The sequence below is a fragment of the Aspergillus candidus genome, assembly GCF_002847045.1.
Source record: "Aspergillus candidus strain CBS 102.13 unplaced genomic scaffold BDW47scaffold_69, whole genome shotgun sequence".
Lineage (NCBI taxonomy): Eukaryota > Fungi > Ascomycota > Eurotiomycetes > Eurotiales > Aspergillaceae > Aspergillus > Aspergillus candidus.
In genome coordinates this window covers 53079-77673 of record NW_020194074.1, presented here as the reverse complement: position 1 = coordinate 77673, position 24595 = coordinate 53079, and the positions used below count along the sequence as shown (strand labels likewise).

General features: G+C 52.9%; 10 protein-coding genes across 10 annotated transcripts; 6 read left to right on the top strand and 4 right to left on the bottom strand.

The window, feature by feature from the left end:
* Positions 1–162: 162 nt before the first annotated feature.
* On the top strand, positions 163–6371 carry BDW47DRAFT_120613 (glycosyl hydrolases family 18-domain-containing protein; the record flags this gene model as incomplete). The annotated part of the gene is made up of 11 exons (XM_024815513.1): positions 163–724; positions 801–2078; positions 2145–2407; positions 2474–2583; positions 2662–2845; positions 2901–3644; positions 3713–4978; positions 5048–5354; positions 5460–5677; positions 5759–6175; positions 6351–6371. 11 exons carry the CDS (start codon positions 163–165, stop codon positions 6369–6371), a joined length of 5370 nt encoding a protein of 1789 aa, XP_024668155.1.
* An 88-nt stretch (positions 6372–6459) lies between these two features.
* On the top strand, positions 6460–7375 carry BDW47DRAFT_112760 (blue light-inducible protein Bli-3). The gene is made up of 3 exons (XM_024814238.1): positions 6460–6699; positions 6782–7190; positions 7267–7375. Exons 1-3 carry the CDS (start codon positions 6502–6504, stop codon positions 7284–7286), a joined length of 627 nt encoding a protein of 208 aa, XP_024668154.1. The 5' UTR covers positions 6460–6501; the 3' UTR covers positions 7287–7375.
* BDW47DRAFT_80717 (transcriptional regulator SPT3) lies at positions 7347–8853 on the bottom strand. Its single transcript, XM_024819903.1, has 3 exons — positions 8412–8853; positions 7534–8364; positions 7347–7465 (listed from the first exon to the last, which is right to left on the bottom strand). The coding sequence occupies exons 1-3, from the start codon at positions 8691–8693 to the stop codon at positions 7460–7462; spliced, it is 1119 nt and encodes a 372-aa protein (XP_024668153.1). The 5' UTR covers positions 8694–8853; the 3' UTR covers positions 7347–7459.
* A 521-nt stretch (positions 8854–9374) lies between these two features.
* Positions 9375–10398, top strand: dph5 (diphthine synthase; the record flags this gene model as incomplete). The annotated part of the gene is made up of 3 exons (XM_024818103.1): positions 9375–9547; positions 9621–9745; positions 9801–10398. The coding sequence occupies exons 1-3, from the start codon at positions 9413–9415 to the stop codon at positions 10396–10398; spliced, it is 858 nt and encodes a 285-aa protein (XP_024668152.1). The 5' UTR covers positions 9375–9412.
* A 131-nt stretch (positions 10399–10529) lies between these two features.
* Positions 10530–11245, bottom strand: BDW47DRAFT_120609 (uncharacterized protein; the record flags this gene model as incomplete). Its single annotated transcript, XM_024815512.1, has 2 exons — positions 10530–10580; positions 10682–11245. 2 exons carry the CDS (start codon positions 11243–11245, stop codon positions 10530–10532), a joined length of 615 nt encoding a protein of 204 aa, XP_024668151.1.
* Positions 11246–11831: 586 nt separating this feature from the next.
* On the top strand, positions 11832–12869 carry BDW47DRAFT_112753 (AP-2 complex subunit sigma). The gene is made up of 5 exons (XM_024814237.1): positions 11832–11910; positions 11968–12007; positions 12084–12113; positions 12214–12444; positions 12532–12869. Exons 1-5 carry the CDS (start codon positions 11876–11878, stop codon positions 12631–12633), a joined length of 438 nt encoding a protein of 145 aa, XP_024668150.1. The 5' UTR covers positions 11832–11875; the 3' UTR covers positions 12634–12869.
* A 1186-nt stretch (positions 12870–14055) lies between these two features.
* On the bottom strand, positions 14056–15724 carry BDW47DRAFT_112751 (uncharacterized protein). Its single transcript, XM_024814236.1, has one exon. The coding sequence runs from the start codon at positions 15585–15587 to the stop codon at positions 14826–14828; it is 762 nt and encodes a 253-aa protein (XP_024668149.1). The 5' UTR covers positions 15588–15724; the 3' UTR covers positions 14056–14825.
* A 41-nt stretch (positions 15725–15765) lies between these two features.
* On the top strand, positions 15766–17363 carry BDW47DRAFT_80654 (sulfotransferase family protein). Its single transcript, XM_024819902.1, has 4 exons — positions 15766–16266; positions 16326–16498; positions 16552–16655; positions 16717–17363. Exons 1-4 carry the CDS (start codon positions 16122–16124, stop codon positions 17150–17152), a joined length of 858 nt encoding a protein of 285 aa, XP_024668148.1. The 5' UTR covers positions 15766–16121; the 3' UTR covers positions 17153–17363.
* Positions 17364–19099: 1736 nt separating this feature from the next.
* Positions 19100–19898, bottom strand: BDW47DRAFT_112747 (uncharacterized protein). The gene has a single exon (XM_024814235.1). It carries the CDS (start codon positions 19776–19778, stop codon positions 19335–19337), a length of 444 nt encoding a protein of 147 aa, XP_024668147.1. The 5' UTR covers positions 19779–19898; the 3' UTR covers positions 19100–19334.
* Positions 19899–21923: 2025 nt separating this feature from the next.
* On the top strand, positions 21924–24091 carry BDW47DRAFT_129321 (arylsulfotransferase family protein; the record flags this gene model as incomplete). The annotated part of the gene is made up of 4 exons (XM_024816976.1): positions 21924–22049; positions 22094–22222; positions 22274–23795; positions 23856–24091. The coding sequence occupies 4 exons, from the start codon at positions 21924–21926 to the stop codon at positions 24089–24091; spliced, it is 2013 nt and encodes a 670-aa protein (XP_024668146.1).
* Positions 24092–24595: the final 504 nt, after the last annotated feature.

The window sequence follows — 24595 nt, the reverse complement described above, 5'->3', positions numbered from 1 at the left end:
TCGAAGTTATGCACGCAAGGCTGTGTAAGACGTATTCTTGGGCGTCGAATGAGAGGGGTTATTCGGCGTTGAGCCTCGATGGGAGAGAGACCAGTATTTAGCACATCATGGCCCGGTTCCCCCGGAGTTCCTTGGGCTACATCAATCCAAGTCTCCTTGGCCATGGCTCGAGGGATACTGAGTCAGATTCTTGTCGCGTTTTTCTTCCTCTCCAGCGTCCTCGCTGAGGTGGACTCCGTGGACTCCGCTGACTCCGTTGACTACTTTGACGACATCCGGGGTGTATCTCTCGCACCGCTCCGGACGCTTCTCCAGAATGATGAATACGTTTGTAGCAAGAAAAAGCCTTGCAAAAATGGAGCCTGCTGCGGCAAGTCCGGAAACTGCGGCTACGGCAAGACCTACTGTGGTACGACTGGTAAATCGCCCAACGACGCCTGCTGGAGCAACTGCGATGCCCACGCAGAATGCGGCAAAGACGCTAAGAAAAAGGGCACCAAATGCCCTCTGAACGTCTGCTGCAGCGAGTATGGCTTCTGCGGAACGACAGAGGAGTTCTGCGGGAAGGGGTGCCAGAGTAACTGCAAGCAGCCGGGTTCTGGCGCGTCTGATGGAAACGTGCAGGAGCGCATCATCGGGTATTATGAAGCGTGGAACCATGGCAAGAGCTGCATGGGCATGAAGATCCACCAGATCCCTGTAGAGAGCTTGACCCATGTGAATTGTATGTTCTCCATTTTCCTCTTCTCTTTCTTCCTCACCTCCTTTTTCAAGACATGCTAATGAAGAATGAATGGAAGATGCCTTCGCTTATATCTCCCCGGATGACTATGAAATCGGGCCCATGCCTGACGTTCCGGAAAAAACACTCAAGGAGTTTACCTCCTTGAAAGAGCGTAATCCGAAAGTGGTCCTGGGGGTCTCGTTGGGTGGCTGGACATTCAATGACAATCACACCGACACCCAGGCGGTCTTTGCAGACCTCAGTTCCACAGACAAGAAACGTTCGAAGTTCATCAAGAACCTTCTCTCGTTCATGCGCCACTATGGTTTCAACTCCGTCGATATCGACTGGGAATACCCCGGCGCGCCAGATCGCCAGCCGCCCAGCTGGGACGGAAAGAACGACGGTAAGAACTATGTGAAGCTGATGAAGGACATCCGCAAGGCTTTCAAAGACGAGGGGCTGGACTTCGAGCTGTCCTTCACAGCACCGACCTCGTACTGGTATCTTCGCTGGTTCGAAATATACGAGATGGTCGAAGCCTCCCACTACGTCAATTTGATGAGTTACGATCTCCACGGGATATGGGACGCGAACAGCACGATTGGCAAACACGTGCTGGGACACACCAACCTAACCGAGATCGACCTGGCTCTTGACCTCCTGTGGCGAAACAAGGTGCCTGCGAAGAAGGTCAATATGGGCCTAGCCTTCTACTCCCGCACCTTTGAGCTCAAGGATAAGAGATGCGACGAACCAGGCTGTATCTACAAAGGCGGCGGCAAGAAGGGCGCCTGCACCGATGCCACCGGAATTCTCGCTTACAGCGAGATTGTCGATATCATCGCGCGGGACGACCTGACTCCGGTGTATGACAAGGAATTCGCGATCAAGTACATTGTCTGGAACAACCAGTGGATCTCGTACGACGACCAGCAAACCTTCCAACAGAAGATCAAGTTTGCCAACAAGAAGGGCCTGGGTGGTCTTCTGCTCTGGGCCATCGACCAGGATGATCGCAATCGCGACGCCTTGCGCGGCGTGCTATACCCGCAGGACCTGGTCATGTCGGACAGTCTCAAGGACGACACCAGCTACTGGGAGAGTCAACACCCCGGAAACTGCGTAACGACGGAATGCGGCAAGAAGTGCGGCACCGGATACATCGAGATGACCGATTTCGACTGTCCTGACGGCGGTGGCGTCTCGCGTATCTGCTGCCCTATATCCGCCGCCCCGGACCCAGAGACGTGCAACTGGCGCGGTGGGCCTCCATTGTGCAATGGACAGTGCCATGGCGGAGAGGTAGCTCTGGCTTCCGCAGTGGATGGAGGCAATGGACACTGCTCGGACGGTAAGTCGTCTCTTCTTCATATCCTGGATCCCTTTGGCTCCCTTGCCAGATGTCTAACAAGAGCAGGTCGTCAATTCTACTGTTGCCCTATCCCCGAGGTCGCTGCTGGCGGTGGCATCAACTGCGGCTGGAAGGACCAATGCGGGGATGATCAGGAAATCATGACCTTCGCAGGAACGTTCCTGACCACAATATCAGACACGCTGGATTTTGGCGGGCTGGTGGGTCAGGCCCTAGGGGATATTCTGGACGACATCGACATGGACAACAGACGGTCATACTGCTGCTCCAAAAAAGAGATTAAGAACTGGAAAGACTGCTACTGGGCGGTGGGTTCCCCTTCTTCCTAGGCCTCGAACCTAAGCCTCAGTACAAGTGTCTAATAAGAGAAACAGGGAGGGCCAGGCCGTGGGATTCACAGCTGCGATGATAACCATTGTGAAACCGGGATCGAAGTCGAGCTCACGCTGAGTCCCTACGGTGAAGGAGAGGACTGCTTCCCCACGTTAGTCTTCTTGCGGTTTTTTCCCGTCATTCTTTGCCGGATTGACAGCTAACGGATGGATTTTTTTGTCTTTTACAGTGCCCGTCAGAGAGCCTTCTGTTGCACGCCGGAGAGTGGCGAGACTCCATTCCTCCCCGTGCCGCTGGAATATCTGTTTCCAAATCCGCCCCTGGGTGACTCGGACGACCCGGATTTCAACCTGCAGATCGACGATACCTGGGGCACAGGCGACACGAAAGTGGACGATGAAGATGAGCCGGATGTATGCACCCCTTTGTCCTGTAGTACAAGTTGACAAATGCTAATAATAATCCAAGGACGCTGCCTTTGGCTTCGTGGTGATCACTGCCCCCGACGAGGTGCACGTCAGTCTAGACAAGAGGGATGGATCCCCATGGGAGCTGATGGGCTGTCCCGATAGCGAGAGCGAAGAGGCACACACCGTCCGAATGATCTGCGCTGATCCTACCAGCGGTCGATGTGATCACATCCACCGCGGCGATGGTGTCCCCGGGACCATCCTCCAGATGCCTCCTCGATGTGGTCCCGGCCGCTACGCAGTCGCCAAGTCGTTCGACGTCTCTGAGGACCAGTCTCTCCCGGGCCATCTGGCGCACGTCAAACGGGATCTGGGCGGCGCCTCGGTCTACGACCTCACGTTCGACTATGACTTCCAGCGCGTGCCACGTGCCTATGGCGAATCCCAGATGCGGATCGACTTCAGTAACCAGCCGGGATATTGGGACTCCGTGGTGGACCGGCCTGCGGAAGGGAAAGACGAAAGACACATGAATAAGATGAAGCGATCTGAGACAGGTTACCATAAGAACCGCAAGCGCTGGATCGAGGACGAATGGCGGGATGCCTATCATCATGGTGGCATGGACCGTGACCAACTGCATAAGCGATGGTTCGGAGAGGGTGTCCTCAACTGGCTGGCAAACTTGATCGTTGTCGGCAAGGCTGAGGTCACCGAAGAGCTCAACCATAAGGTCAATGAGAAGGTCGAACTCGTTTTGATTGATCAACAGTTTGGGCCATGTCCGGTTGGCCCGGCACAGGTTCGTTACTTTGCTCCCTCCTTCATTCTGGCATTGTCGTCGGGAAGTGTCTATTAACAGGAACACAGGCCCAAGCGAATATCCGGTCAACGATCACGGCAGAGCTCGATGTCGAGACCTCTTTCGGCTTGACCATCATCACGACGCTTCACGACGGCCTGAACCTCAGCAACTCGTATCTCTATTTCAAGAACAAGGGTGAAGTGAAGGCCAGATTCGAACTCGATGCAGTAGCTTCCTTGACTTACTCTACGGGCGATATCAAGTTGCTCGGCCTGGACGACTTCCCTGGCGCCACCTTCCGTGTGCCAGGGGTAGTTACCGTCGGTCCAAACCTGGCAGTGTATGCCTCGGCGGATGCCTCCCTCGTAGTATCCGGTCATCTCGAAGCAGCTGTGACGCTCGCCTCCTGGGAAGTGCAGCAGACCTACCCTCAGACCAAGGAACACCCAGCCGAAACTCTCGACAAGCCAGACCGCGACGGCACACAAACCATCGGCGATCCCACCTTCGATTTCTCCGTGCAGGCCCACGGCGAGATCGCCCTCCACCTTAAACCCACCGTGACCTTCGGCATCGTCTTCGACAAACGTTGGAAGGTCGACCGCTGTTCGGCGGACCTCGTCCTCGATGGATACATCGTTGCGCACGCTGATGCCGGGTATTCTCGCAAGGGCGACAACAGTTGTCCCTTCCACTATGGAATCGACGCCGGTTCAACCATCTACGCCCAGCTGGCGGCCCCCGATATGTTCGGTTGGGGCGGCGAGCACCGCGTCACGCTGTCCGAGTCGCCTCGAAAGCAGATCACCCCCGACACCTGTCCCAAGGAAGAGGACGAAGATGAGAAGAAGAAGAAAAAGAAGAAGTCGACGCCCAAGCGCGCCACAGTCGATGCCCTCGACCTCGCAGGCGAGTATCTTTCCCCCGCGGTCCGGGGGAACGAAGCGCTGAAGATGCTGAGCCCCATGCATGGCAAGCGGGACACCCTGACCCTCGGCCCGCTCGTCACCATCCCCGACAGTTTCCTCAACTGTCCCAGCGACGCAAATAAGTCCAACGGGTCGGCGTGTGCCTTGTGCTCCCTGTTCGGCGAGTCCGACGACAGCAAAAGCGAGAAGAAAGCAGCGCTCCTGACAAGACGCGATGGGGGTGACTCTTGCCCCTACTATCCACCGGGAGACAATGCGCGATGCTCCAACTCCGACTTCACTTCTCGGGACCCGCAAGACGATAAGACGATGACTCTGTCATGGCTCGGGTCGGATAAGTACGTATACTCGAAGTATCCGCGCTGTAACGCGAAGAACAACGGGCCAACCAATGTGGCCAAGGTACGCTACTCTCCCCAATCATATATGTACCCTACATCGTAAATTTGAACATCGACTGATCATCGGTAGTGGTACCTGCCGGAATTCATGACCGCCAACCAGAATATTGCGGTCAGCGACCCAACACGGTGCTCCGCAAAGACCATCAAGCAATCCACCACGCAGGTTGGCAGCGACTGGCTGGTCAATGGACTGGCTGGCCTCCCCACGAGTGACTTCCGAACGGAGCACATCTTCGAAGTGCACTTGGTCAAGCATTTCCTCGAGTGGGTGTGCGCGGGCAGCCAGGAGCTCTCGTACACAGGTCTGACCAAACTCCCATTTCCGAAGAAATGGAGTCGCCCAGACCACCAGTGGTGCGAGGATCTATTCGGAGGTTCGTATTTGTTAAGCCCGAGCTCACACTACGTGATGTGATGGATAGCGGAGAAAAGGGAGAATGAATGAAAGACGGAAGAGCTGACGCAAGTATTAATCACAGACCCGGAGAGCGGTGGATTGGCGTGGAAACAAAACGGCAAAGGCCCGGACATCAACTGGATCCAGCAGACAGCCAATGTACTGGGAAGTAACGACAAAGACGACCTGCTGGTCATGTACCACGACAAGCCAAATGGGGTGAAGAAGGTCATCACCGAAGGCCACAAGCCGGGATACGGGACTGCAAACGAGAAGGGTACAGCGGATGCGATCATGATGGTATGTCTCTTCACCTTCACCATTTCTTCTCAAATCCAGGACTATAACATGCATCGATACTGACTGTGGATTGCCATCCAGAGTGCCACCGTCTTTGACTACCTCCGCACCCTCGAATCCAAATGGACCAAACCCTCCAAAGACATCGAGAAGATCTGCGACGACTTCGACAAGCAGTACGAGTCGCGCAAGCCCTTCCAAACAACCGGCAAAGAGCTCAAGATGCCCGCGAAGCCCACAGGAGTAACCAGCTGGGGTCTGCGCACGCTCTGGTGCTACTGGATCGACAACCACCTGAGCAAGGTTGAGCAAGTCCAGTCGGCATGGCTCACGGCCTCCAGGTCCAAGATGGACGGGTTTCAGACGCAGCCGGCGACCGACTTCATCACCCAGGTCATCGACTCGGCCACGGGCGCAGCCTATAGCAGCAAATTCAAGTTTCCGCAGCCCAACGCGGGCAAGGCGCTTCCTGGGCAGCCTGGAGGCGCGGCGAATGACGTGAGTTTGTATGGCATGTGGGGAGGGAATGGGTTGGGCAAGGTCGGATTATAGTGCTACCTACATCATTAGTAGTATATAGTTATCCAATGTAGTAGCTTCCTGCCGAGTCATGTAACGATATCGCCTTCTTTGATTGATTATGTTGTCCCTCTGATGTCACGGTCAGTCGAAGAACCGGAATCCGAAGATGTAGCCCTGACGTCACCGGGCATATTGTGTACCCTGGATAGATCATATAAAGACTCACCTGTATCTTTCTCCCCGGTGCACTTACAATACTGCACAGACCCTTGTTTAACAGACCAAGACCAAGAAAGAAGAAAATGTCCTCCACAATTCACACCAGCGCCGGCGACAAGCCCGTCGACCCCTACAAGGCCAAATCGCTGCAAGACCCTCCTCTGCCGCAAAAGATCGAAGACCTGACGACCTTCATCTCGAGCACCAAATTCGGGATGCTCACCACGCAGTTGCCCAATTCAGAGTTCCTGACGTCGCGGTGCATGGCACTCGCCGGGATGGTACTTCGCTTCCCCCTTCCACCCAAACCCACAGCTTCCCAAAACATGCGATAAAGATGTACTCACAAGAATGAACGGACAGGAAAACGGCGGCATCGACCTCATCTTCCACACGAACCTCTTCTCCAGCAAGACCCTCGATCTCAGCCTCCACCCTTCCCAAGTCAACATGTCCTTCTACGACCCCGTCAGCGGAGGCTGGGCGTCGGTGTCCGGCGTCGCCAGTATCATTTCCGACCCCGCCACCGTCGAGAAATACTATTCGCCTGCGCTGTCCGCCTGGCTCGGTGACCTCGGAGATGGCGTGCACGACGGGAGTCCGTCTGATCCGCGCATTGGCGTCATCAAGCTGGAGGCCCGGCTGGCGACGTATGCGATTGCCAAGCGTGGTGCGATCGGCCGGGCGGTCGAGACTGTGAGGAGCGTTGCTGGTGGGGATGTCCCTGCTGTTAATAGTATTAGGGAGTTGAGCTCGGAGGAGCTGCAGGAGTGTATGTTCCTTTTTTTTTCGCCCCTCTCTTTCCTTTTAGCTTAATTTTTGGAGATGGATGCTAACCTTCATTCTAGGGCGTCGGACTCACGCGTGATTGGGATATTTAGGTCTAGCTTGTATGTTGATGTAATAATTAAATTCATTGTCCCATAATGTACAGTGTACGGTCCCCGGACCTAAAGCTCCCGACTCCATGGGTGTATAATCAAGGGTTAAAAACAATAAGGAACATCGCTCTCGTTGCGTCGTAAGTGTATGAAACACAGATCAAATCTGCTTGTGTTAGTACACCAGAAATACGAAGTGATATCAACGAAGATATGATCAGTAGAGAAACGTACCAGTCTCAGTGGCATCCGCGCTGGTAACCGCCCATTGTGCAGCAACATTGCGATGTTCTTGTTGGGCGTCGCCTGCAGCTTGCGGTATGCCTCGCGGATATGTCGCGGCTCCACCGGCGTGCGGCCCTCCTCGGGAGGATCAAACAGACCAGTTTCGCGTTTGCGCTTCTTAGCACTCTCGCCGTTGTCCGCTCCGCCGCGGCGGTTCTTCTCGCGATCCTCGCGCTCCTTCACCTTGAGCGCCTCTTCCGTCAACGTCTGGACGATCTCGAATGTAAGGAATCCCAGGATATCGACGATGTCATCGTTGGGCTTGGACTCGGTGACGATGCCGAATCCGGCCCATTCGCGGAACCGTTTGCTCTTACGGTAGGTGAAGGACGCCTGGCGACATTCCGACCAGAACACGTACTCCTCCTTGGTCATGTGCTTGGTGCGCTCATCCGCCGCTGCCAGCCGCTGCAGCGTGGCGTAGTTTTGCTCCTCCTCTTCTTCGTCTTCTTCGTCGTCGCGCTCCGGAACCTGCACCGAGTAGAAGCTGTTCACGTCCCACGCGAGACCGACGCGCGCTCTCTTGTTCTTCGGCTTGGCGGCCATGTCCTGCGGCCCCGCAACCCCTCCGGCCATGGGATCGTCCGCTCCGGCAAAGTCCGCCGCGTCGGCCCCACCCTTGTCGTCCGAGTCTTTGACATTCTTGCGCACATCTTTCCAGGATAGGAACGTCTTCAGACGCGAGACCTTGGCTTTGTCGTGGCGGATCAGGAAGATCAAATCATCGGTGGAAATGGAGCGGACTCCGCGACGTGTGGCTAGAGCTGTGCTGCGCGCAAGCTGGACGGAGTTAGTCTGGGCCTTCAACGCAACCGGAGGGAACATACAATCTCAACGACCTGCTGGCGAACGATTTCCTCAATCAAAGTGGTCGTATCTACGGCTGGCTCGGCAGTCTCTCCAGAGACGAACATCATCTGATGGAGAAGGTTAGTAAGAGTGGCCCTAAAGATTTCCTCTGGGTCCCTGGGCTCTTGAGGGGGCTGATCAGTCGGTCCGTCTCCAGCCTCAGAGCTAGAACACTCCGCATCAGAGGTTGGAGCACTAGAGGCTGCCCAATCCCTCTTGTCGGATGAAGCCTCTTTAGGCCTGGTGGCTGAAAAACTCATGATACCGGGAGGAGACGATCAACCCGTTGCTGTTGAGGCTGAAGACAAGCTGACCAGAAGAGATAGCAAGGGGGAAACAGGACAAAATCAAAGAAAGTGTCATCGTCAGGACAGCACTCTGGACTGCCTAATGCGGAAAATATGCGCAGAAAGCAAATGCTCACTTGTCCTAATATCAAATGCACCAGAACGAGGCCAGACGCGCAGGATCAGGAGAGCAGCCCCTGATAGAACGTGGGCTGTATTGCTCTCCAGGGCTCGGGTTTGCTTCCAACTTGCATTACATGATAATGCGACAGTAGTCCTAAAGAAAAAGTGACCTACCTGCTGGATTTCCTGCCGATACTTGGGGGTCTCATTCGACATGATGGAGATGGATATAGCGACTGGACATGTTCTAACAAGGCTGACAGCAACAACAGACGTCTTTCATTCAATTGCGACAGGTAATAGAGACCCAATAGGTTGCAGACAAACAAAAGAAGGTAGAGATATAAAAAACGAAGGTATAGACCAAGAGGAAGCCAACAAGGAAAGAAGATGGAGAGATGATGCTGGACCGCCTGGACGCGATCGGCCCGTTCCTTATCCGGATCATCGGTTTCTCCAGCCTCCGCCATCCCGCCGCATTCTGGTGGGGTCAGAAAATCTTCATTTCAATCGGTAGTCCAATTCCAGCAATTGATCAATTTGCTACTTTTAAAAACTCCTACGACATAATGCTGTACCTTGTGGGTTTAGGTCTCGCCGATGAGAAGGACATCACCGTCCGGGGCCTGGAGGTGGTGAAGAAGGCCGAGCGCGTGTACCTGGAGGCGTATACGGCCATTCTACTAGTGGAGAAGGAAAAGCTAGTGAGTGTCTTCTACGACCGATTAATGGTGACCTCCCAAGGCGATCATAGCTAAATAACAGTCGGTTCAGTAGGAAGCGTTCTACGGACGCCCCGTGATCGTGGCGGACCGAGAGCTCGTCGAAAGCGGCAGTGATGAGATCCTCGCGGGATCCGACAAGGCGGACATCGCTTTTCTGGTAGTGGGCGATCCATTCGGGTAGGTCAATAAGTCTCTAGTGGATCTGGATCTGGGAAGGTTGACAGGTGAACAGCGCGACCACGCACACCGACCTCGTCCTGCGCGCGCGCGAAATGGGCATCGCGACCAAGTCTATCCCCAACGCGTCGATCATGTCCGGCATTGGCTGCACCGGCCTGCAGCTTTACAACTTCGGGCAGACGGTCAGCATGGTGTTCTTCACGGAGAACTGGAAGCCGTCGTCGTACTACGACCGTGTCAAGGAGAACGTCCAGCTGGGATTGCACACGCTTGTCCTGCTGGATATCAAGGTTAAGGAGCCGTCGCTGGAGAACCTGGCGCGCGGGCGCATCGTCTACGAGCCCCCGCGGTACATGACGGTCGCGCAGTGCGCCGCCCAGATGCTGGAGACGGAGGAGGAGCGGAAAGAGGGCGCCTGGGGGCCCGACAGCCTGGCGATTGGGGCTGCGCGAGTCGGCGCGGACGATCAGAAGCTGGTCGCGGGGACGCTGAAGGAGTTGGCGGAGGTGGACATGGGTCGTCCACTTCACAGTCTCGTCCTCCTGGGTCGGAAGGCACACGATCTGGAGAAGGACTACATCCGTGAGTTTGCTGTGGATGCGGCCACCTTTGAAGCTAGTTGGCAAAAGGGGTACGGCGCCACCTCGTAACGGGGGATTGGTTCAGCAGACAACGACCGACATACGAATTCAACCCAAACGCCATGAAATTCTTATTATGACAAAATAGCGCTAAGACATCCTTGTACATCGCATCTCGACGTGGAAGCAAAAGCATGCCCTCAGACGGCCTTTTTGGTGAAGAACCGGGCCAGCTTGCCCGACAGCTGAGCCTAATTGCAGTCAGTAGCAGTTGCGCACGAAGCAGCTTCGCATGGAAGAAACAAAGCAAAGCTCTCCGGCAGACAGTAAGCAAGTAAGAAGATAAACTCACCGTAGGAGTCTGCGGCGTCTGCGGCTCGCGCTCATTGTCCTCCCCCTCATCCATATACTCATCGTCCTCCTCATCCAGCACACTATCATCGTCTTCCTCATACTCGGGAAAATACCGCTCCGGATCCCCATTATACACAATCCACCACCCAATTTTCTCGCCCGCCGCATACTTATCGCGCATCTCCGTCAACGCGGCCATAGCCTCGTCATCAAGCCCAGAGTCCAGGGACGCGATCTCGTCGGCGCTCCAGCTCAGGCCCGGCGCAGGCGCCCCGGGCTCTCCCAGCGCGAGACAGCGGCCCGCGACGTAGGCGAAATCCTTGCTGACGGCGGTGTCGCCCGTATCTTCAGGGTCGTACTGTTCGATGAAGCGCAGCTCGGGCAGTCGCGATACGATGCCGGGCTCGGTTTTAGCGAACGACTCCAGCAGCAGTTGGGTGGTAATGGGCTTCTGGAGATATTCGGCGGTTGCGTCTTCGAGGTTATGCAGGACGATGTAGACACGGATGCCTGTGAAGCCGGCGCGCGGCCAGCGGAAGCCGTAGACCATATAGACGGGCATGGTTTTCGGGTGCTTGAATGATGTTGAGAAATTGAGGATGGCTTGATTTCGGGACTGAGAAGGGAGGAGGTTGGGGGAATTCGGGGATCGTAATCGTTTTGGGTCTCGTTCGTCGCGTGTTGGTCGGTGGCTGCTGACTGCTGGCTTAGATGCGGTGCGGATGCCCGGATGCCACGTGGAGTATGTTCATGTTATGGCTGTAGGCGTAGAATGCAGCTGTCAGACAGAGGATGATGCATTCGTGGGCTTCGTCTCACAATGAGCCGTCGGGATCGAGTCATTGGTGCCCGTTTCCTGCGGCATGCGGCGCCAAGCCGATCGGATCGATAGATCAGCTCTCTTGGGCAGCATCCACGGCTGTATAGACGATATACTATCCAATTAAATACAACTGGGGTCTCAAGAGCAATAAGATATATACAGAAATATATGTATATTTTTAATCATTAACCACTTCAACCAGGCGTGTCTTAAGGATAGACAGAAGATAGTAGATAGACAAAGGCGGTGTGCCGGCAGTATGAGTCCAGGCCCGCCGCATTCAAGCGGAGCTGCGGAGAACCTCCTGGAAAAGCATCCAGATCACAGCAGTCCCTTGCATCAGCATCGCCGGGGATCTCATGTGTCGGGATGGTTCTCTCATTCATTCTCGTTCAGAACCGACAGTATGTGGTCCCGTGGTTACTGTGCATAGCATCGCACCCAGACTGACAACCGATCAGGGGCAAGACACGACTTGCCAAGTGGTACGCTCCGTATAGTGTGAGTCGCCCCCTCCCCCGCCCTCGGACTCACTACGATCAGAACTGGACGGAAGCTAACGGAGACTGTGGTACAGGATGAGGAGAAGATAAAGCTCAAGGGCGAGGTTGGTGCTACCCATCCATCATTCATCCACGGTGACGCAACTGTCGCCATGTCAAGCGGTCAACCGGCCTCAGTTACTAGATACTGAACGACACTCTCAGGTCCATCGGTTGGTGGCGCCCCGCGACCAGAAATACCAGTCGAACTTTGTCGAATTCAAGCGCAGCACCAAGGTCGTGTACCGGCGGTATGCGGGGCTGTTCTTCTGCGCGTGCGTCGATGCGACAGACAACGAGTTAGCATACCTGGAGGCGATTCACTTCTTCGTCGAGGTGCTAGATCAGTTCTTCGGGAACGTGTGCGAGCTGGACCTGGTGTTCAATTTCTACAAGGTGTGTGTGGACGGAGAATGGTGCAATCGCGCGCTGTCGTATCTTTGAAGATGAACCGGTCTGGGGTCCGAAGCTGACTGATGATAGGTGTATGCTATCCTCGACGAGGTCTTCCTCGCCGGCGAGATCGAAGAGACGAGTAAACAGGTCGTCCTGACCCGGTTGGAACATCTGGACAAGCTGGAGTGACGTATCAATGTGTTTGGGGTCACACCCGCCGGAGGTCGCATTGGATGGGCTATGGGAAGAGAAGTGGCCATAATATGGAGTTGGCGTTGCGGGAATCCTATACTATCGTTCCATGGCGTTGTGATTTACTACTGTTCCTTGTGATATTTGCCTCTATATTGCCAAGTTCTGTACTATTAAGCTCTACCGTCACCTGTATAGATGACCCGATCAGATAATATAATACCCACCAAACACCCTTTTTTTTATTTTCAATATTCTAAAATTAAAAACTAAAAAACTAAATCAATTATTCGGATTGGACTGAACCAAATTGGTCAGAACCCTAGGTCAACGACCGTGGAACCCAACGCCCAGTCCGGGGTAAACGCGCTCGGGTTGTACAGTACCTACAGGGCTGACAACAACAGCCGACATCAGATGCCGTGATGCTGCGACAAGCGGAGTCTACACCCACCTGCACCCAGCACGCCATTGCCCTGTCAATTAAGCTCAGATAACATTTCGGAGCTAAATGTAGCTTGTCTGGGAGTGTACAGCGGTGGTAAATTCAGTAATATGGGTGCCCCAGGCCGAGAGCCAGTGGACATGGTCTCCAGGTGAGGTGATCGTGCCTGAGGATTGCGAACGTATATAACTTGTCTTGGCGGGCATTTCTTTTATAAGGGCTTTCGCACGCCACATTTGGGTTCTCTTTTTTATTTTTCTTTCTCGATGCTCTTATGAATTGATCATTAGGTTGATTATCCCGTTCTCTATTGCCATAGTCATGATCATGAGGGTTACTACTATCATCTGCATGGACCGATCCCCCTAACCTCACTTCCTGGATGGAGGCCACATCCCCCCCCCAATGGCCTAACCTTCGGGGGCCCCCTCCCCTGTATGGAGGGACTCCTCTTTACCAGCCCGCCAATTTTCCGACCTTCCACCGTCCCCCAACTCCAACGATCAATACTGTCCACAGTCGTTCCGTCACAGTACGTCTCCATACAGACGCATACATACATACGGAGCACATACCGCGGGAAATACCGGCCCAGTCGAAAAGCCCATCCGTCGCAGCCAAATTCGACCTCCGTAACGGAGACAAAAACAGAATGGCAGGAAAGAAAATTGAAGATCGTCATTTGACGAACGAACCCTGGCCACCTATGGGAAGTCGGTGACACCGCGGCTGCGTACCCCACCGGGAGTTTAAAGGTTTCCAGTTAACTGTCCGCCCCCTCCACCGGCCGTGCTAAGCCGTCTTGGCATAATCATTATTGAAGATGAGAAACTTGCTGGTGATGCTAGAAACAAGGCGATCTCCGACGGCGAAGGACGGGAGACTGCAATTACACGATTGGTGGGAAGGGGTCAAGGAACTCAAGATGCTACATGGGGGAACGGGGGGACTGGACGGACGGAGATGGTGGCCATTACTTGGGGGGATTAGCGCGAATGCTATCTGGACGGGAAAACTGCTACGGTCACGGAGGATGGAAGTGAAGGTGAAGATGAACATCAGACAAGCAATTTCCTGCCACTGAAGCCGGTCGACCATTGGATGTCCACGCCAAAAACAAAAGTCAGGGAAAAAAGACGCAGAAAGGCCAACGAGCGTGCTTTGAGAGACCCATCATATGGACCGCCGCCGGATTCGGTAGGAGAAGTACCCAGCCGTGCCACCTCTATACTCCACACTTGGCGGGTAGTTAGTGTGAGTTCTGGACTGACTTACCTTCTCAGGTACGGAACGGATACTTTTGGGGACACGTTTTGTGTCAAACGTCCAGTCTGTGAAACCAGAAGCCAGACGGATTCATGACTCCTGAAACGAGCCAGTCTCTGGTGGGGTCTCATCTGTGATCGGGACTGATATCCACAAAGCCTTATCTCATGTATTTTGACCATCACGGAGTCCTTGCGGGTATGAAATCCTAGGGGATCAGTAGCTTCCAGATGATACCGAGGACGTCCCAAAGAGGTGTGCTAGCGACTTGAACCACACGGGCCCCGAAGCAGATGGGGAAAGAGAAAAACGCACCAAAGAAGACAGAAAGGATAGAAGGGAAATCAACCTGACACGATGTGGAGAAGAGACCCGTTTCACGAACCTGGTCCTGTCCGGAAAATGGAAATGGTACGCGTTGCCTCTGGAGTGTACAGCCAATGAGGACTCGAATCCTTCCCCGACGCACGGTACTCCTTTATGTTTTATTCCTTTTTTTTTTTCTCTCAGGCCTTCGAGATGCCCTACAGCCTTGGTGAAGGACCCACTGATCGGCAGCTTGAGGACTTCTCCTGCATTCTAAGACGGGGAAGATCTCACCACCAAAAAAGCCATACGGCGGATCGCTTGTGTTCGCCGACCGGGTCTTGGCAGTCCCTTCCCCTGTCTTACTTACTAGGGGGCGTTTGACCAAGTTCCAAGTTTCAATCCCGCGGCAATAATGCAGTCTGGATAACAAGAGGCTGGCCACCTCTGACAGGAAAACCTTAATGAATCCAACCGCGGGTCCTTGATGGAAAAAAGAATAAGGCACGCGTGTCTTGGCAGTGACTGAACCGTGGGAACTCCTTCGGAACCAGTCGTTCAGAAAACCCGCCTCCTGACTATCGTTGTTCTTTTGGGCCGATCCCCATGACGTGGACTGTTCTTTTTTTTTCCCTTTCCCCTTAGTCCTCATTCGGCTTTGAGTTTCCACCGTATCTGCCTCTTTGGTCCAGAACGTGGGTGAACCCTCTCCTTTCTCGAAGGTTGACCAGAGGCGATATGATACATGGCGCACCGTCGGGCTGTGGAAGAAATCCCCGTTTTGGCCGGCTAGTGGATGTATCCCATTGGACCAGGATCGGCATGAGAAGACATGTATCGACTTCTCGAGAATCCCTGATCGGTCCATGAGAGGGGACGGAATAGAATGATCGAATCGCATGTGCATGGTTGCCACATCCGGATTGACTTCCATGCAGGCCCATCGTCCGGAAGGGTAATCTGGGTCAAATCACTGACAGATTGATTGGATTTTAATTAATTACATTCACAGATTTAGTAGATGGAATTCAAGTGGAAAAGAAGTGTTACGTGGAGGACCATTCGGGTCCTATTGTCCATGGGCCACTAGGAATTCAATCTCAACCCCAGAACCATCACTTTGTTTTTTATGGTCTTTTTTTTATTTATTTATTATTCATTATTTATTTGAATTTATTTATTTTTGATTATTATTTTCTATTCTTGATCATGACTCTCCTTTTTAATCTCTTCATCTTCCAGTCCACTTTTTCTTTATCTTCTTCGCTCTCTCCTTCAATTACCTTCTGTCGTTCTCTTTTTAATCTTGGTCTCTTCCCCGACCTTCGTTGACTTTGTTGTGTTCTCTCATTCCACTCCGCCCTTCTTTATCCCTCGGATCGGTATACTTACGGCTCTTATCTAGCCGTCCGTCCTTCGCTTCCATCCCACCCCTCCCCCTCTATACCATCGTATAATTTATCCCACCATGTCGTTGATCCACTCCGACAACCTGGCGCCTCAGCCTGCTACGGATATCTTCACCGATGACACCTGCATCGATAGGCGCAAGTGCCACCGCACCGTGCCCATGAAGGTGCTGGCCCTGGGTGTGGGCCGAACAGGAACTGCCTGTATGTGCAACACGACTCTCCGTCCCCCCGGATTACAGAACACACACTGACGGATGTAGCTCTCCGCATTGCTCTGGAGCGTCTGGGCTACATGCGATGCTACCACATGATGTGCGCCAGTATGGAGAACCCGCCCGACTGCCTGATGTGGCACGACGCCCTGGCGGCCAAGTACGACGGCGTGGGTGAATTCGGTCGCAAGGAATGGGACCAACTGCTGGGTGACTGCCAGGTATTCATCATCTCCATCCTGTTGAAAGAGTTCAACTAACTCAATCCCTCCAGGCTGTCTGCGATTGGCCCGCCTGCGCGTTCGCAAAGGAACTCATCGAAGCCTACCCCAACGCCAAGGTCATCCTGACCACCCGCGAAGTCGACTCCTGGCACGCGTACGTCACTTCCCTTTAACCATCCAACCTATCGACAACTTGCTAATCCCGTCCGCTACAGATCCGTCATGAAGACCGTCCACTGGCGCGTCTCCGACCCCGAACACAGCTTCGTCTCCAACTTCAGCTGGGCCGCCAGCATGTACTACCCGATGCTGAGCAAGTTCTTCGAGACCTTCTTCCGCGGCGACTTCCCCAACAAGGGCAAGCAGGTCTACGAGGACCACGTCGCCTTGGTCCGCTCCCTGGTTCCCCCCGAGCGTCTGCTCGAGTACCAGATCGGCGAAGGCTGGGGCCCGCTGTGCGAGTTCCTTGGCGAGGACGTCCCCGACACGGCCTTCCCCCGCGGCAACGACATGGCCGACTTCTTCAAGCGCTGCCGCGGCCGCAACCGTCGCCAGATGCTCAACGCTGCCCTGCAGGCTGTCACGATGGGCGGTGCCTTGCTGGCGACTGGCTTGGCTGCCACTATGGCGTTCAAGCGGTTTGTCCGGTAAAATTTTTTTTTTTTTCTTTTTGTTCATTTTTCTTCTATCTCATGTGATATCAAGCGTGCGCTGGGCGCAGTGATGTTTTCCTTTTACTATTTTTTATTTTCATTTTCATTCTCATACTTTTTCTACTTTACATTTTATCTTGGGAGTGGACAGGCCTCGGAATCATCTTTAATCGCTTTCAAAACTTGGCTCCATGATCGGTGTGATGGCGTTAGTACATACACATACATACCTATACATACACATACACATATACATACACACATACGATATGCATACACTATACATAAGATAAATACAAGTGATCGTCTGAATTGAAATGCCTAGATAAATCCAAGAGTCACTGTTTCTATTTTAGTGCTCGGTTTGGCTACTGTCTGTTACAATGGGACTGGCGCTCACGAAAGGCCTGAGCGCAGGAAGACTAGATTATGGATGGAGGTGAGTGGGTAATGCAATAGAAGTGTTGACTGTATATAGTAAATGAGAGACTCTTCTTTCCTTTTCCTATTTTGTAATGTTATTTTATTTGTTTATTTGCTTCTTTGTTTGTTTATTTATTTATCAGTTTCACATTAAAGTAATACATCATCATTCCTCTCGAAGTGAATAGAGGTATATTTACCACAGGCCAACAACACAGCTAATCATTACCTATATAAACACGTATGTTTATTAACCAGTAACACAGCAGACACAATAACACTCCTGGAGAAAGACAAACAACAATTAACTCAGCCCTGTAAATCTTGCTGCCTAGAGGAAGGAGGGCTGGCTGCATATCCCGAGTAACTTGACTGAGGGCATGACGAAGTATGTCTAAACATGCATTGCACAGTCGACTTGGCATTGCTAATTGACTCTCCTGTGGTACTTAGATACCTAGCTAGATACCTTAGCCAGAGATTTGTCTTTGTCTTCGTCATACATCTGGATATTGATCTTCATTTGTAGCTTGTTTTCCTTATACAGCCAAGCCTGGTCTGTTTACCGCCAAGTCGCTATCCTGCATCCCTTGTGCGTGCGCAATCCAGCCTCTTTCATTTGCTGGGCATTCTTCCACTAGAACAGGAGCCAAGATACCTTTGTTGAGGAACTATTATCGTGGCTGTATAGTTTGAAAGACAAAATGATACCTGGCTCGTATTGCTATGTTGAAAAACCTCGTGAATAGTAAGGGTATGGTCAACCCTTGGCTACAGAAGAAACCGAGGTCGATAAAAAATACTCTACTATGAGATAGAGTGAGCTAAGCGGAACAACGCCTGCATATACAGATCAAGCACAGACTGTGTATACTAGACGATCGACTTTCCTGATAGCAACCAAAGCAAGATCTTACCGTCTTTGTATTGGTTAATTAAGAGTGATGTCCGTATCATACTTGGTAAAGGGCTACACTAGACAAATGGGATGAGATGAAGATTTTCCTGACTGGAAACGTCGTCTCTTTTTGACAAGGCTCCTCTGGGGGAATGGCCGTTGAACAGATAAGCTAGGCTAGATCAGCAGTACACTTCATGTGTTACCAAGTCCACGCTGATCCTAGCGTACCTTATATATAGACAGCCAGTATACGATATTCTGGGCATTATTTTACTACTTTGCTATGGCAAGTACTACATGCACACTGACTCAACGTCCCCACCAGCAGCCCTCGTGAAACAATAAGAGGTAATCCGACTAAATAACAAAGAAGGATGAGTCCTTGGCATGCCGGGTCCATCTCAGCCTGCATTACAAGCGAATGTTTCACGACATTAATCAGCCCTGCACAACACGTTAGATTAACAATGACTCGGACGTCTCCGCAGGTGGAGGTCAAGCAGTACTTTTGGAAATCCTGCTGCAGTTATTAATATTGTGTATAGCGTTGGTCGTGCGCGATAAGTAATTGCTTGCGCGGACTGTAGATCGAACATTTATTACACCAGGAATACTACACAATACTATTATCAATCGAGTATGCATTAAATATAGGTAGTTTAGATGAACCCCGTACTTTTTAACCACTCTTTAGTGAGATACCACAATGACGTCATCCAACATACCAGTCAAATCCTAAAATAAAACCACCATCTGCACAGCAAATGCAACAAGTCCAATCCAGCAAATATTAATAGGCCGTGTCTGTCACCCACAAATAGAATCAATCGCAATGATATAGGTACCTAGGTAGTGATCAAGGCGTTTGCCCCCAAAGATGCCGGTCTCGATCGCAGGCCCCATCCCGATCCCGATGTCGATCCCGCCTGTTCTCGAGCGCCGGACGGAACAGCTCCTCGTATTCTTTGAGCGCGCTACGGCTTTCGTCCGAGAGGGGGCGGTCGGAGAGCCAGCTTTGCGAGATGGTCCGTTGGAGCCAGGTTGAGGAGTGGCTGCTGCTGGTGCTTGTTGTGGTTGTTGTGGTTTTTAGGTAGGGTCGTTCGACGAAGTGGTCGGTCTGGTGATTATGTGATGTTGTTGGTGATGATGTTCTCTGCTCGGGGATGTGCGAGAAGTAGTCTTTGCTGATTTTTGAGGCTGCGGGGGTTGGTGCGGCTGGTGAGGATGGGAGGGTGGTTTTGTTGTGAGATTGGGGCTTCATCTTCGGATATAGGAAGGCTTGGTAGGTGTGTGTATGCATGAATGGGTGAGTGAATGGATGGATGGCCTATTGTCTGTCTGTCTAGTAAATGGGTTATTTTTCCGTTGTGGCTGTCTGATTATACCTTATATATACTCTGATATTTTCTTACGTGTTAAACGCCACATTCCATGACGCAATTGACCACATTGTGTTTTGATAATGACAGTGTGGTTAAGGTTTTTCCTTTGTTCCTCTTCTTTTTGATTTATATATATGTATATTTATAATATAAACTCTATATTGCATGACACTAATAGTGGAAAGTGGACATGGGCAGCCAACGGAGCAGGCTGCCCAGTAACTCGCCAGTCTTCCGGTAGCGCGTATCGCCGTCAACGTGGTAGCGCGTCACTTGATATTCAATTATTCCTTTTTGGTTGGAAGAGAAGACTCCACAGGGCGTAGAACCGATCGTGTAGATGTGGCTGCTCATTAGCATTTCTATACAGAGAGAGGTAGAAAGAGGGAGAAGAGGGAGAGTACCAAATCATCCACAATCCTGCTGTAATCCGCCTCGCTCAACTCGCCTTCACCCAACCCTAACCACTCCCCCATTTCTCCATAGCCACCGCCCTCATCCAAGTCCCCAGAATAACACCGGAGCGCCCGTATCGTCCCGTCCGTATCCACGCGGGACAATAAACCCACTAACACGCCCAGTTGGCGGCCTGTCACCGACCTGGTAGTACCATCAGCAGTAGTAGCAGCAGCAACCAACCTCCGCGCAGCAGGCTCCACCATCGCCAGCGACGGCGCAAAGAAATACCCAAATGGCACCCCCATCACTAGCACATCCATCACATCATCCAAACAGCTCCCTCCCATTCCGGTCCCAACACTGCGAACCACGCGACGCAAGTCCGCCTCCTCAAATGTGTCTGCCCGTTCATACCACCGGATTTCGCCGTGAGCGGGCCATCCGCGGGTGTCTTCGTTCTGCACGCCTACAATGGAGGATCCCTGCGCGGCGAGGAGCCCCACGGCGCGCTCGTACGCCGCGTAGTCGATGTGACTGTCTGCTACGGGTGGCGGGAAGGGGTGGTAGGCGTGGAAGTGGAAGATGCGCCAGAGGAGGTGCGATTCTTCGTGTGAGAGAACCTGAGCGAGGCCAGGTCGTGTTGCTGTTATGAGGTTGTCGAGACTGGTTTGAGTCCAGTCTGGTTTGTCAGTGTACTAGTACCAGTCGTAGTGTAGGATTGGTATTTATGGTCGAAATAGCAGCAGCAGTGTAGAACGAACACTTTTGGCCGTTGTCTCCATCCACGCAGTACTCATTGAAGATCTCCTCCTGATTGAAGACTGTATGTTGGGACTTAACTAGGATGTTTCGTAGACCTGTGAGGACCGATTCTACTAGAGTTAGTTGCTAGTATACGCTATAGTCATTGCTGGTGCAGGCCCACCGGGTGTGCTGCTGTCGAGATATCTTTGAGCATCGCGTTTCTGAGGCCCCTGTTGTCGACCTGCGAGCCAGAGTCCGATACCAGTGAAGAGCTGGGACATTTTGTTTTGGTTTATAGTTCGTGGGGTGGTGGTGAGGCTGGTGGTCATTTTAAGCGTGGTCGGCTGGCTTGGCTGCACAGCCCTGGGCTAGCTGCTTATACTAAATTAGGGTTATTTATAGTCTATATTGTCTATGTTCATGGATCAAATATGGACTGGATTTGAGGAAATCAATTACCATAAGTGATAAATTGAATGGATGTTAGTTTGGATTAGATTTAATTAGTTCACTAGCCAGGTGGTGGATCACTATCGTCTATACAATTCTACGGTAGTTGGAGATCTCGGAGATTTTACCATTTTATCCCCAGATTTAACCTCTCTACTCCATACTATTCCCCAGCTCAATCAAACCTCACGACGTCATCCATATCATGACAGCAGGATCGTCTTGGCAGACGAATCTTTATTGATCCCGCCGTCGTCTAACATGCCGATCCTTGCCTGTTTATCATTCCCCATCCCTGTGTCCATCTTTTTCACCCCTGGTAGCGGAGTCCTTTCCTACTACCTACTTTACTTTAAACCGTCCAAAGATCCTTGTCTATCTCATCGGTAGCTTTGTGTAGTAACTGGTATCGCTTCCATGACGTAACAGAGCAATGGTTCATGTTTATGTCTACGTCCACGTCCAGGGTAATGTCAACATCTGACATCACAGGGGGATCGGCAATCCGCACCACGTGTGGCGTTTGGCTTCTCCTGTTGTGCTTGCTGCATGGCGTGCTGCATGGCGTGCTTGCAGAGGGTCCGGCCTTTAAATCGGTAGGTTCTCTTCACCATGTATAAGTATCTGACTGACGCTCCAGCGACCCGATCTATTCCCCCCCGTGTTAACGGTCGAGCACCGCATTCCCGATCAGCTCAGTCCGGGCTACATTTTCGTCGGCCCGTACGAGACTGACAATGCAGGACCGTACATCTACGATGATACTGGAGTAGGTGATGTCCCCAAGACTATCATTCTAAATTCGTCGCTGACCTTACAGGAACTGGTGTGGAGCGGCTGGGGCAACTCCGGCCCCGGGAACGCCCACAACGTACACGTCTGCCAGTACCAAGGCGAAGACCACCTGTGCTTCTTCCAAGGCGTGCAGCAACGCGGGTACTGCCGCGGGCACGGCGTCATCATGGACAGACACTACCGCACCGTAAAGACGGTCGTACCCGGCGGGGGCATGGCGTCAAGCGACATGCACGAGTTCAAGCTGATCGACAACGGGCGCCACGCCCTCGTAACAGTCTACCAGCAGCGGGCATTCGACCTGAGCGCGTGGAACGTGCGCGCGGGAATCGGATGGGTGATGGAGAGCGTGTTCCAGGAGGTGGACGTCGAGACGGGGGCGGTGCGGTTCGAGTGGCGGTCGCTGGACCATGTCGACCCGTCGGCGGGATACACGTACCCGGCGCACACTGACACCTCGGGGACGGGGCTGGACTCGCGCTCGCCGTGGGACTACTTCCACATCAACTCGATCGAGAAGAATGCCGAGGGAGACTACCTGGTGTCGGCGCGGCATACCTGCGCTGTTTACAAGATCTCGGGCCGCGACGGGTCCATCCTGTGGAAGCTGCACGGGGCGGATCCCAGCTTTGCTAACCTCGACTTTAGCTTCTCGCAGCAGCACGACGCGCGGTGGGTGACGGAGAACGCCACGCACACGGCGCTGTCGCTGTTCAACAACGGCTGGAACGGCTTCAACAAGACGCATGACTTTTCCTCGGGCATGGTCATCGTCATCGACCACGTTGACCAGACTGCCGAGCTGGTCCACAGCTACGAACCTCCTCCCGACCGCCTCACGCTGAGCTCCAGCCAGGGCAACATGCAGACGACGGAGCAAGGTACGGTGGTGCTCGGGTGGGGGAACCGCGCGGCCATCTCGGAGCACGACGCGGAGGGAGGGCTGCTATTCTGGGGCACGCTCGGTCACCCCCCGAACACGACCAGCAAGACCAGCTTGATGAACTACCGGGCGCAGAAATTCCGCTGGGACGGCGACCCGACCGACATTCCGGCCTTATGGGCATACGCACCATCTATAGAGCAAAACAGCACCAGCACGACCCTCTACGCCAGCTGGAACGGGGCGACCCGCGTGCGTCACTGGCGCTTTTACGGCTCCGTCAGCCAGCACACGGGACCCTATGAGCTGTTACAAGAGGTTGTAAGGGACGGATTCGAAACTGCGTGCTCGGTGCCGCGGTACGTGCGCTGGTCGTACGTGGAGGCGGTGGACGGCGAGGGCAGCGTGCTGGGCAGGTCGCAGAGCCGGTTCACGTTCACGCCGTCGGGGGCGCTGCGGGGAATCTGCGGGCAGGAATCCTGCGCTAATGCGGCGGCGTTTGGGATGCCTGGGGAGGAGGAGGATGCGGAGCCGTTCATTCCCCCGACGGGGATCAACACGGTGCCGTGGATCGATCCGGATCATCCTGAGACGCACTTTGACTGGGGTGAAACGGGGGTGCCGGAAGGGTATCATGGGCATCATGAGGAGGATGAGGTGGAAGGTATGCACTTTTTTTTTTTTTTCATATCTTTGATTCATATTGAAGATACTGACTGTATAGAAACCTGGTGGTTAGGTGTGGTAGGTGCCCTGGTGGTGGTTGTCGGGGCCATCACGGGGATGACGCTGTATCGCCGACAACATCGTTTTACCCTGTTGGACAATGGATCAAGCGACAGTCTAGAGGAGATGGAGGGACGGAAATCGTCCCTATCCTCGGACGACATGGCGTGGTGGAATGGGCAGGCGAGCCTGCAGCATCAGCATCCATACGCACATCGAATGGACGATGGATGAGTCTTGTATCAGGAGGTAATGGAGATACAGTATCATACGGTATGGTTGTGTAATAGAATACAGATGAAACGTTTGACATGTTCCTGACTAACCCACCTGGAGAATATGTCAGTATCCGCATATCATATACTAATATACTCTGGAGTATACAATGGTCCTACGTAAGCGGCTGTGAGCTACATCCAGAATAGAAATTGATGGGATAATAAAGACAACTGCACGTTCCATGGTTGTTTCTATTTCCATCAGAATCTCGACCAGCTCTCTGACTTGCCAAGACACGGGCTTCAATGGTGGAGTCAAGCGTCGCAAGCCCAGCAATGCCGATCCCTGTATGGATTGTGTACCGTGTAAGATACTCTAGAGACTCCTTTCATTCTTCTCTCTTTTCTCTCTTCTCTCCTCCTCTTTTCTCTCGGACTCTCTTTCTCTTTCCCCTCGATCTTTCTATCTTTTCTCTCTTCTCGTTTTGATCTTCTTCTTCTCTTCTTCCCCTCCTTTATA

Bases quoted from the DNA above. Each gene is read 5' to 3' on its own strand.
- BDW47DRAFT_112747 (XM_024814235.1), bottom strand. From the start codon at position 19,778: ATGCATACACACACCTACCAAGCCTTCCTATATCCGAAGATGAAGCCC.
- BDW47DRAFT_80654 (XM_024819902.1), top strand. From the start codon at position 16,122: ATGTCGTTGATCCACTCCGACAACCTGGCGCCTCAGCCTGCTACGGAT. The intron at 16,267-16,325 runs GTATGTGCAACA...TGACGGATGTAG, and splicing joins GGGCCGAACAGGAACTGCCT to CTCTCCGCATTGCTCTGGAG. The intron at 16,656-16,716 runs GTACGTCACTTC...CGTCCGCTACAG, and splicing joins GAAGTCGACTCCTGGCACGC to ATCCGTCATGAAGACCGTCC.
- BDW47DRAFT_112753 (XM_024814237.1), top strand. From the start codon at position 11,876: ATGGTTCTCTCATTCATTCTCGTTCAGAACCGACA. The intron at 12,008-12,083 runs GTGAGTCGCCCC...ACTGTGGTACAG, and splicing joins AGTGGTACGCTCCGTATAGT to GATGAGGAGAAGATAAAGCT. The intron at 12,114-12,213 runs GTTGGTGCTACC...CGACACTCTCAG, and splicing joins AGATAAAGCTCAAGGGCGAG to GTCCATCGGTTGGTGGCGCC.
- BDW47DRAFT_112751 (XM_024814236.1), bottom strand. From the start codon at position 15,587: ATGGAAGTCAATCCGGATGTGGCAACCATGCACATGCGATTCGATCAT.
- BDW47DRAFT_80717 (XM_024819903.1), bottom strand. From the start codon at position 8,693: ATGAGTTTTTCAGCCACCAGGCCTAAAGAGGCTTCATCCGACAAGAGG. The intron at 8,365-8,411 runs GTATGTTCCCTC...AACTCCGTCCAG, and splicing joins GCCAGCAGGTCGTTGAGATT to CTTGCGCGCAGCACAGCTCT.
- BDW47DRAFT_112760 (XM_024814238.1), top strand. From the start codon at position 6,502: ATGTCCTCCACAATTCACACCAGCGCCGGCGACAAGCCCGTCGACCCC. The intron at 6,700-6,781 runs GTACTTCGCTTC...ATGAACGGACAG, and splicing joins GCATGGCACTCGCCGGGATG to GAAAACGGCGGCATCGACCT. The intron at 7,191-7,266 runs GTATGTTCCTTT...CCTTCATTCTAG, and splicing joins CTCGGAGGAGCTGCAGGAGT to GGCGTCGGACTCACGCGTGA.